The sequence below is a fragment of the Hemitrygon akajei genome, chromosome 7 (assembly GCF_048418815.1).
Source record: "Hemitrygon akajei chromosome 7, sHemAka1.3, whole genome shotgun sequence".
NCBI classification, from domain to species: Eukaryota; Metazoa; Chordata; class Chondrichthyes; order Myliobatiformes; family Dasyatidae; genus Hemitrygon; species Hemitrygon akajei.
The window spans coordinates 61,270,131-61,282,175 of NC_133130.1; the positions used below are offsets into that span (position 1 = coordinate 61,270,131).

The 12,045-nt window shown below is 38.8% G+C and overlaps 1 protein-coding gene across 2 annotated transcripts in view; it reads left to right on the plus strand.

The window, feature by feature from the left end:
• cfap36 (cilia and flagella associated protein 36) overlaps nt 1–12,045 on the plus strand; it is a 90,079-nt gene that overhangs the window by 2,077 nt on the left and 75,957 nt on the right. For both annotated transcript variants that reach the window (XM_073051026.1, XM_073051025.1), the window contains exon 3: nt 10,415–10,516. In XM_073051026.1, the coding sequence (XP_072907127.1) occupies nt 10,415–10,516 (102 nt within the window). The remainder of the gene's footprint in view (nt 1–10,414; nt 10,517–12,045) is intronic.

A 12,045-nucleotide genomic window follows, 5' to 3' on the forward strand; every position in this document is an offset into this window, starting at 1 on the left:
CTCTAATTTATTGATATCTTTCCTATAATTCGGTGTAGGATTTTTGTAGGATTTTCCATTCAAAGACATCCGTGTTTCCATACCAGGCTTTGATGAAGACAGACAATATACTCTCCACACATCTATAAAAATTTTACAAAGGTTTTAGATGTAATGCCGAATGTTCGCAAACTCCAAGGAGATAGAGGCACTTTCATGCTTTCTTCATTAATGCACTTACATGCTGGACCTGAAACAGGTCCTCTGAAATGATAACACTGAGGAACTTAAACATAGAAAATCTACAGCACAATACGGGCCCTTTGGCCCACAAAGCTGTGCTGAACATGTACTTACCTTAGAAATTACCAAGGGTTACCCATAGCCCTCTATTTTTCTAAGCTCCATGTACCTATCCAAAAGTCTCTTAAAAGACTCTATCGTATCCGCCTCTACCACCGCCACTGGCAGCCCATTCCATGCACTCACCACTCTCTGTGTAAAATAAATAAATAAATAAAAACAAACCCTGACATCTCCTCTGTACCTACTTCCAAGGACCTTTAAACTATGCCCTCTCGTGCTAGCCATTTCAGCCTATCCACATAGTCAGTGGCTTTTTCCCAGGGTTGAAATGGTTGCCACAAGAGGACACCAGTTTAAGGTGCTGGGGAGTAGGTACAGAGGAGATGTCAGGGGTAAGTTTTTTACTCAGAGTGGTGAGTGCATGGAATGGGCTGCTGGCAATGGTGGTGGAGGCAGATATGATAGGGTCTTTTAAGAGACTTTTGGATAGGTACATGGAGCTTAGAAAAATAGAGGGCTATACGTAAGCCCAGTAATTTCTAAGGTAGGGACATGTTTGGCACAACTTTATGGGCTGAGGAGTCTGTGTTGTGCTGTAGGTTTTCTATGTTTCTATCCACACAATCAATGCCTCTCATCATCTTGTACACCTCTATCAGGTCACCTCTCATCCTCCGTTGCTCCAAGATCTCCTCTGCACCCTTTCTATGGTTTCCATATCCTTCCTGTAGTGAGATGACCATAACTGATCCTCTCCATCTTTGATCACCCGATGGGACCTGCTCAAGGACCTCTGGTTTCCTCTTCCTAAAGTCAAAAATCAGCTCCTCTGAGTGAGAGGCACCACTCAGCCAGATTTTCAATCTCCTTCCTGCATGCTGATTTGTCACCATCTTTGATTCGGCCAACGACAGTGGTGTCAACAGCAAACTTGAATGTGGCATTGGAGCTGTGCTTAGCCACACATTTTGCCTTTCGTATTTTCCATGAGATGTACATTATGATCTTTCAACTTTATTCTTATCCCTTCGTAGACTGCATGACAATTGATGTTGAAAACAATTCCTTTCACTCTTGCGTTATTTCCTTTCTCTCCTGGGTTCTCAAAAAAAAGGCCTGGTCCCTCTTCTGTGCACATTCCTATTGAATACATTGTGCTGGGATCTGTGTTTGCTTGTCTTCCCATAAACCTCATTGTAGTAACTTTTTGAGGCTACGAAGTTCCCAGATCCTGTTTATCTTATAAAAAATGGGTTGTGGGTAACCAAGTTTCAGGTAATAGAAACCCAGAATAGAAACTATTGGTCTGTCGACAAACTGCCTTGTTGGCCTTCTGTTAGCTTGATTATCAGAGGCAGTGAGGGACAGTTGAATAATTTTATATATAATTTGCAACACATTACTTAGTTTAAATAAACTTAAATAGTTTAATTGTCATTTATTAGGATGCATAGGAGGCCACCTAGTCCATGCAGGATCCCAGTAGAGCAATCCTATTAATCCTCATTGTCCATGTTTTCCTCTTGCAGTTAATCTGGTGCTTTTCAAGTTTATATGCAGAAGAAAGACAGCATTACTCTGGTTAGCAATGAGGTTTATCTTTAAACACCAATCACAGCAGAAGTGTTAAGATTTGTTGTAAAATTTATAAAACAATACATCCTTGTCCATGCCCGATTTTACTACCAGACAAATATGCCTTGCACTTAACCTTTTGAATGGCAAATATTTAACATGTTTTCAAAATGCTTCAACTTAAAAGTGCTTACACTTCTGAAATAATAAAGAAAAGCAACTTGTTTCTTCTAACACCTATATGGAAGAGAATAGTCTGTTTTATAATACTATGATAATTTACATACCAGTGGCCAGATGAGAAATTCTGGAAATAGCATCTGCTCAGGTGGATTTAAATGCTCTGAGGAAGTGTTGAGATACAAATATTTCTTCAACATCTCAGATAAGTCCTTTTAAAAAGTTCAGAGACTTGGAGAGGCTATGGTGTATTCGTGTGAAGAGGGGTGTTATTTTAGAATGAGATATTAATTAAGTTGGCATTTGTAAGATGTAGGATTAATATCTATGGGATGCTAAGATTCCAAAAAATAAGTGCTAAGGAGTTGCTAATTTTGGTTGGAGGATCTGGAAATGCAGTACGGGTTCTCCCAGGTTATGAACACCTGATTTATATACAGCACATATATGGTTGCAAGAAGTTTGTGAACCCTTTGCAGTTACCTGGCTTTCTGCCTAAACTAATGACAGACAAACAATTGTAATTTTTATGTCTTTATTGAATACATTGTTTAATCATTCACAGTACAGACTGGAAAGTGTATGGGAACCCTTGTATTTAATAACTGGTAGGACCTCCTTTAGTAGTAATAATCTCTACTAAACTTTCCTGTAGCTACTGATCAGACTTGCACAATGGCGAGGAGGAATTTTAGATAATTTCTCCATACAAAACTGTTTCATCAATATTTCTGGTATACCTTGCATGAACAGCCCTCTTCAGGTCATGCCATGACATCTTAGTTGGCTTAAGGTCTAGGCTCGGACTTGGCTATTCCAAAACACAGATTTTCTTCTTTTCAAACCATTATGTAGTTGATTTGCTCTTGTGTTTTGGTTCATTACCCTGTTGCATCATCCAGCTTCTACTAAGCTTTGGTTTCAGACCACTACCCTGATACTCTCCTATAAAAAGTCTTGATACAACTTTGAATTCATTGTTCCCTCAATGAATGTAAGCTGTCCAAACCCTGAGGCAGCAAAGTAGTCCTAACCCATGATGCTTCTTCCACCATGCTTCACAGTTAGGATGAGATTTTGTTGTTGGTGTGTAGTGCCCTTTTTCATCCAAAAATAGCAGTGTGCATTTTTTTTGCCAAAAAGTTCAACTTTTGTCTTGCCTGTCCACAGAATGTTGTCCCAAAAGTGCTGTGGAACATCCAGGTGCTCTTTTGCGAACTTAAGATGTGCAGCAAAGGTATTGTGTGGAGAGAAGTGGTTTCTTCTGTAGTGCCCTTCCATGAACACCATTCTTGTTTAGTGTGTTTCTTATAGTGGACACATGAACAGAGACTTTAGCAAGTTCTAGAGATTTCTGCAGGTCTTTTACTGTTACACTTGGGTTCATTTTCACCTCCTTTAGCAGAAATGATTGGAACAGCTGACTCTAAATAGCTTTGTAGAAGGCATTATCCCAGAGGTTCACATACTTTTAAAAATCTAGACTGTGATTGTTTAAATGGTGTACTCAGTACTGACAAGAAGTACAATTGTTTGTATGTTGTTGGTTTAGAAGAAATGTGTTTGTCTATTATTGTGACTTAAATGAAGATCAGATCACATTTTATGAGCAATTAATGCAGAAAACCAGGTAATTGCAAAGGGTTCACAAACCTTTTCTTGCAACTGCATATGAACTAGCATTTGGGATACCACCAGCGCAATGAATTTACTGGCTGCTGCAGGGCTAAAGATATCTTCTACTGCCTGGGAACTCTGTGTGGCTGCATTTCTAACTTGCAGACTGCTCAGGTTACAAATGGTTCACAAGAACAGAATGCTGTCCTAACCTGGGGAGGACTTGCACATTATCTTGATTATTTAATTATGATTGTGGTTTGCCCAGTTGGTTGTAAAAGTTGTTGAGATTGTTAAAAGCTGACTTGGGTAGGTGTTTGGAAGATATTGATAGATGTTATGGAGATGAGAAGCTTAGCCACAATCTTATTTAATGTTGGAAAGTTCCTGAGCAGCTAGTTATTTTCTAAATTTTTATCAAGAAGTTGAGTTTGTCTTTTTATAAGTTCTAAGTTTTTGAGTTTAAGAAATATGTAGCTTAAATCAAATTCATGTCACTTATATTTGCAAGCCAAAACATTTTACATATTTTTACCTGAATAAAATATCTTAAAAACATAGGGAATGAAAAGAGGCTGCAGTCCTAACCAGGCTTTATTTCCAATAGTGAGGTGCTAATATCCTAGACTCTACATTGTAAACTGCACCTTAGTGAAAACAAAACTAATTGAAGGGATGGAGCAAAAACACCAGAAACAGCCAGTGCTGCAAGTCCAGCAAGTTCCAACCCTTTAAGTTTTCTAATTATCTTTTAATTTTTTTAATCACTGGAACTATAACTTATTTTACATATTTTACAGTATGTTTGCCTTGGCCTTTTTGTGACCTATTAGCATTCAGCCTAATGAGTCTATGCCAGTGTTTATACTATCCTCAAATATTTTTCTTTCCTCATCTAAATTCAAAATCATAACTCTCTATTGCATCTCCTTTATGTTTATTTAGCCTCTCCTTAAATGCATACTATTTCCACCAGTATTTTTGCCATTCTGCCACCATCTTTTGTGCTCTTCCCCCGCAAGTGAAATATTCTGTTTGTATCCACCTTGTCAAAATGCTTAATCATTTTAAAGTTAGGTTCCCTGTCACCCACCTTTTCTTGGGAGAAAACAAATGCAGTCTGATCGTGTTTTTTTATTTTTACAGCTGCATATACTCTTCAATTTCTGATATCTTTTTAAGTCTTCTCTACACTCTGTCTAGTGCCTTAATGTCAGGGAAACCAGAACTGCATGCCATGCACTTAAATGTTTTCTAATCAAGATTTAATTGTTTCCTACTACTCAACTTTGTTTCTTTTGGAGCCATTTCAGTGCTTTATTTATTTTCGTTATGGTCTTGTGAAATTGTGGTACAACTTTGTAATTGGTGTATCACTATCAGAGATCTCTTTCTTCCACTGCATCACCAAACTTCCTCCTTGTATAGAAAATAAAGCATCCTTTTCTATCAAAATGCAGTAGCTTACATTTGTGTTGAACTTTCTTTGACATTTTTTAATATTCATTCTGCAAGTTTATTAATGTGCTCTTGTACTTTGGTGTCTACTCAATCCTCCTTTTCTTTTTTCTCATCTAAATCTGTTATTATGTGGTCCTCAACATTTAGTATCATCCCAAATAGAAAGTAACAAGATATCCACATATCTGTTTAATATTGTCTGAGTAAACTGAGGAAGAGACAATAATGTGGAGACACAGAGAGCATAGGTGTAGGTGTTGGAATCTGCAGCAAAAGCATGAGCTTCTAGAAGAACTGAGTGGATCAGGCAGCATCTGTGGTGGGAAATGGGACAGACAGTATCTCAAATCGAGCTCCTTCATCTGGACCCAAAAAGTCAACTGCCCATTTCTTTCCACAGGTGTGACCAGCAGTTCATTAATTGTGTAGGACAATGAGATGTATTGGAAAAAAAAATATTTGAGGGCAAATTCTGTGCCAAGCTCAGTGACAACACACTGCAATGTTAAATATATTCTGTTTTTGAAGAATAAGCATTTTGTACGTAGGTTGCTCAAGCTGTTCAATGCCTCAGTTTAACTGTTTGAATGTTTAAAGTAGTTTCTCTATATTTTGCAGCTAATACTCTTGACATTTATTGGAAATGCATATGGACAAAATGTGTACTGGAATTACAGTAAAGATCTAAGATCTTAGTAAGTGAAACCTTCAGTATAAAAATAACATTCCTCCATCATCTGGATGTAGGAACTTATTTCAGTTTTCATCTAAACAAAAATTAATTTTCTAAGCGGAATTGTTTACATATGTCTAGCCGTTTCTTGAAGTTGAAATCCTTTGGGCTCCAGAGGATATTTTTCAAAGAAGTACTCTCCATTTCCACTTCAGTCTCTGATGATTTGTTCTTTACTTTGTCTCACTAGAATATTCTGCTTTGCTATTTTCCTATTATTTTCATGGTTTACCTCTTAACTATGTAGCACTTTCTCTTCCTATAGCCTTAATCACTACCTGGGGCACTTCTGATCACATCCTTGGATTCCTCACAATGTATATCTTTCCATTTACTTCTGAGTGAACAGAATATTTTGCCCTTATAGTCATGAAGTTCTGCAGCACACAAAATACTGGAGGAACTCAGCAAGTCAGGCAGAATCTGTGAAGGGAAATGAGTATTAGACATTTTGGGTCAAGACCCTTCTTCAGGACCGGTCTGATTGTACTGTTTAATTCTTTTACTTTTGGCCAACATGCCAAACTTCCTCATACAACTCCTTATCTTAATTCTGAAGTCCTGTTATTCTGTAGTCCATCTCCCATCTTCTAGTACACTCCTCCATGTCTTCTCCAAGTTCATTTCATCCAAGAATTCCATCACATAATACTCCAGCTTGTTTAAAATCTTTCCTTCCTGTTCCCTTTGCTTACTAACTTTGTGCATAGTACCATTTCAACAGACACTGCCCCCTCATTCAAAAGTGCTATCATTACCCTTATGCAAAATTATCACATCTTAATTTTGTTAATTGATCATTGTTTCATTTTCAATATACATTTCTGCTTGAGTCCTTGAGTATCTCTCTTGCAATTTTTTGGTTGATGCCCCCAATCATGTTATAAATACCCTTACTAAATTCTGCAATTTGTGATGCATCACCCTTCATGAATACTCAATTCTGGAGCAAACTCCAATCTTTCAGGCTAAAATGCCCACCCCACTGGTACTCCACTGCATGTTGAATGTTTCATGTGCACTTCAGACCTAATGCTTCTCTACTTCTTGTGAGCAGGGATCCAGGTGATCACAGTGTGGCTAGAGTTGGACTGTGAATGTATACAACATGGAGGCTTGTGCTGACATGCAAATTCTTTATACTGTACAGATTAGCATACTTCTGCAGCATAAAATTATAAAAGTGCTAGGGAATTCATGAAATTCTCAGGGATGAATTTGCTGTTGATATAATACATATGTTTATTTATCTCAGTTTGCACAAGAGAAACAAGTCATTGACAATATCACTTGCAATGCTGTTGGTTGGAGGTGGGTGCATGCAATGCAGGAGTGAAATGTCTGCTGCTTAAGATTCTATTTCTTATGCATGTCACCTGAAGCAATTGCTTTCTTGTCTTTTTTTGAATAAGGTGTGTATTTGCAATATGATACTATAGCTTAAGTTACCATTCGTAATACAGGACAGTTCATTCAGGTGATGCACCTATTTCTGACATTTTAGAATGTACTGCTCTGCAATATTTAATTGTTGACAGCAGCAAGCATTTAAAGACCAGAAAATTTCCATCAGTCTTGTGTCTTTCAGCAAGTTAATAGTCATCAGCATAGTCAGTGTTTGTCCTTGGAATAGCCTTACGGTCTTTATTAGTTTGTTGTATTGACAGCCTTTACAAATGTACATTTTGTATAAGGATGTTGATGATGTTTATTCTTCTTAGAGTTGACTTGAGGACAGTACATGGTAATATAAGTATCCTATTTGTGCGTGAAGGATCTGACAGGGAGGACCATTTTGACCTTCAGTTAGGCAACATCATGGTACTTGATTGAAAATTCTGGTGGTGAGGCAGTCCATTAAGTGACTTCAACAGTATGTGCAGGAAGGTGAAAGGTGTATTCTTCTGCACAGCTTTTCTGTGAAAGAAAGATCTGAACTGAATTATGCACAGCAACATGGCTAGATCCATCATTTGCCATATCAGAGATCAGGGGAACCTATCCATTTCCCACTCATATAGGTTAAACTGCACTACTGTTAAACATGTAGATCATTCCAAAGTTCAAAGTATATTTATTGTCAAAGTTCATATACAGTGGCATGCAAAGGTTTGGGCACCCCTGGTCCAAATTTCTGTTACTGTGAATAGTTAAGTGAGTAGAAGATGCACTGATCTCCAAAAGTCATAAAGTTAAAGATGAAACATTATTTTCAACATTTTAAGCAAGATTAGTGTATTATTTTTGTTTTATACAATTTTAGTGGAAAAAAAGGAAAGGAGCACCATGCAAAAGTTTGGGCACCCCAAGCGATTTCAGCTCTCAGATAACTTTTACCAGGGTCTCAGGCCTTAATTAGCTTGTTAGGGCTATGGCTTGATCACAGTTATCGTTAGGAAAGGCCAGGTGATGCAAATTTCAAAGCTTTATAAATACCCTGACTCCTCAAACCTTGTTCCAACAATCAGCAGCCATGGGCTCCACTAAGCAGCTGCCTATCACTCTGAAAATTAAAATAAATAATGTCCACAAGGCAGGAGAAAGCTATAAGAAGATAGCAAAGCATTTTCAGGTAGCCATTTCCTCAGTTTGTAATGTAATTAAGAAATAGCAGTTAACAGGAACAGTGGAGGTCAAGTTGAGGTCTGGAAGACCAAGAAAACTTTCCAAGAGAACCGCTTGTAGGATTGCTAGAAAGGCAAATCAAAGCCCCCATATGACTGCAAAAGACCTTCAGGAAGATTTAGCAGACTCTGGAGTGGTGGTGCACTGGTCTACTCTGTAGTGACACCTGTACAAATATGACCTTCATGGAAGAGTCATCAGAAGTAAACCTTTCCTGCATCCTCACCACAGAGTTCAGTAGTTCAGTGTCAGAAGTTTGCAAAGGAACATCTAAACAAGCCTGATGCATTTTGGAAACAAGTCCTGTGAAAGATGAAGTTAAAATAGAACTTTTTGACTGCAATGAGCAAACGTATGTTTGGAGAAAAAAGAGTGCAGAATTGCATGAAAAGAACACCTCTCCAACTGTTAAGCACGGGGGTGGATCGATCATGCTCTGGGCTTGTGTTGCAGTCAGTGTTACAGGGAACATCTCACTGGTAGAGGGAAGAATGAATTCAATTAAATACCAGCAAACTCTGGAAGCAAACATCACACCGTCTGTAAAAAAAAAGCTAAAGATGAAAAGAGGATGGCTTCTACAACAGGATAATGATCCTAAACACACCTCAAAATCCACAATGGACTACTTCCAAGAGGTGCAAGCTGAAGGTTTTGCCATGGCCCTCACAGTCCCCCAACCTAAATATCATCGAAAATCTGTGGATAGACCTCAAAAGAGCAGTGCGTGCAAGATGGCCCAAGAATCTCACAGAACTAGAAGCCTTTTGCAAGAAAGAATGGGTGAAAATCCCCCAAACAAGAATTGAAACACTCTTAGCTGGCTACAGAAAGCCTTTACAAGCTGTGATACTTGCCAAAGGGGGTGTTATTAAGTACTGACCATCCAAACTTTTCCTTCAGGCCCTTTTCCTTTTTTGTTATTTTGAAATTGTAAAAGATGGAAATAGAAAAGTAATCTTGCTTAAAATATTAAAGAAATGTGTCATTTTAACTTTTGGAAATCAGGTCATCTTTTACTCGCTTAGCTATTCACAGTAACAGAAATTTTGACCAGGGGTGTCCAAACTTTTGCATGCCACTGTATGTCACCGTGAGATTCATTTCCTTGCAGGCATACTAAATAAATCCAATAACACTGCACCAGCTAGGTGTACAACCAGTGTAAAAGACAACAAGCTGTGCAAATACAAAAAGAAAGAAAGGATAATAATAATAAATAAAGAAGCAATAAATATCAAGAGCGTGAGATGAAGATTCTTTGAAAGTGAGTCCAGGGATTGTGGGAACATTTCAGTGGTGGGGCATGTTATCCCATTTGGTTCAAGAGCATGTTGGTGAGGGGTAATAGCTGTTCCTGAACCTGGGAGTGTGAGTCCTGAGGCTCCTGTACCTTCTTCCTGATGGCAGCAGTGAAAAGACAGCATTACCTGGGTGGTGGGGGTTCCTGATGACGGATCCTGCTTTCCTGCGACACCATTTTGGTAGATGTGCTCAATGGTGGGAAGGGCTTTACCCATGATGGTCTGGGCTGTATCCACTACTTTATGTATGATTTTCCATTCGAGGGTATTGTGTTTCCATACCAGACTCTGATGCTGCCAGTCAATATACTCTCCGTTACACATCCACAGAATCTTCACAAACTCCTAAGGAAATTGAGGCATTATTTGTAATTTGTTTTATTTGTAACTGCCACCATGCAGTTTAAAGTTGCTAATCCTCTACACCTCTGATTTTCCCCCCTCCCCCAATGAGGACAGGCTCATGACTAATCTGTACTAGTATTTGTGAAATAGTCTGCTTTGCAATTGAATTTACAGATAATAAACCTCTGAAGTTTTCCTGTAATGGCTGAATATAAATTTGAGTTCACCTTTATCTGTTTTGGGTGGTCCCTACCTCTTTGAATAATTAGTTTATCTTCCTTTGCTTTAGGTTGAACACTTGCTAGAAGGCTACCTTCAAGATGTTGGGATCCAGGAAGACCAGTTTTTGGAAGCCTGCAATTCTCCACTTGCACAGTCTGAATCATTTCGGGTAAAGAAATAAATTTTGTGATTGTTGTTATTAGGATTCAAAATCTCAGACTACATCTGACGTATGCTATTTTGATTAATATTTTATGATATTCAGAATATGAATTACGGAAACGAACAGGTTTGCTTTTATTTTGGTTCACATTTTCTCTTGTCCCTGGGTCAAGCCCTTGGTCCAGTGACTTAAGTATGTCACAATTGAAAGATGCCTGCTAATTTGACTGATTCCCACTCTTCTTATTCTGGTCTCTTGACTACCTTCAAATTTTAATTGCATAATTTGGTGGCAGCCTTTAGTGTCAAAGCTTGAGGTTCTAGAATTCCTTCCATGCATCTCTTGGCATTTAGAATTATAGAGCACTGCAGCACAGAAACAGGCCCTTCGGCCTATCTAGTCTATACCAAACTATCCATACGATCTGCCCTGGTCTCCATGAGCGTCTCCTGGTGACCTTCGATCTGCCCTGGTCTATAGCTCTCCATATCTCTCCCATCCAGGTATGCAAACTCCTCTTAAGTATTGCAATCGAATCTGCATTCACTACTTCTGCTTGTATCTCAATCCAGACTCGCACCATACTCTGAGTGAAGTTATCCTTCAGTTCCCCTTGAATATTTTACCTTTTACTGTTAACCTGAAGTATAACTTCTAGTGCTAGTCTCACCCAACCTGACTCAGAAAAAGCCTGCTTACACTTGCCCTATCTATACCCCTCATAATTTTGTATACCCCAATGAAATCTCTCCTCATTCTACTATGCCCCAGGGAATTAAATTTTCAACCTTTCCATATAGATCAGGTCCTTAAGTCCTTGCAGCATACTTGAAATTTCCTCTGTACACTTTCAATATTATTGATATCTTTCCTACAGGAAAGAACTGCACACAATTCTTCGAATTTGGCCTTACCAATGTTCTGTAAAGCTTCAACTAACATCCCAACTTTTTTACTCAATGCTGTGATTTATGAAGACCATTATGCCAAAAGCTCTCTTTATGGCCCTACCTATTTGTGACACCGCTTTCAAGGATAATGGATCTGTATTCCCAGGTTGCTCTGTTCTGCTGGCCCCCTCAGTGCTCTACTGTTCACTGTCTGTTTTACCCTGTCCTCCCAAAGTGCAACGCCATACACTTGTTTGCATCTGCACTTTTTGGCCCATTTTCCAGCTCGTCCAGGTCCCGCTGCAATCTTTAATAGCTTTCCTCTCTGTTTACTATGTCCCAATCTTGGTGTCATCCACAAATTTGCTGATCCAGTTTACTACATAATCATCAAGATTGTTGATGCAGATGATGAACAACAATGGACCCAGCACGGATCCCTAGTCACAGGCCTCCACTTACTACCACTCTCTGCCATCTCCCACCGGTGGTTCGTCCATCATCGTCGATGAAGACCTCGACACCATTAGTCACTTTGAAACTGGATGTGGTGTGTCTGAAGATGACTGGTCAAGCCAATTCAGGCACGGAATGTCCTGGCACATGTTGGGCAGACGTGTAGGCACTGTAGTTGTTATGCTGGTG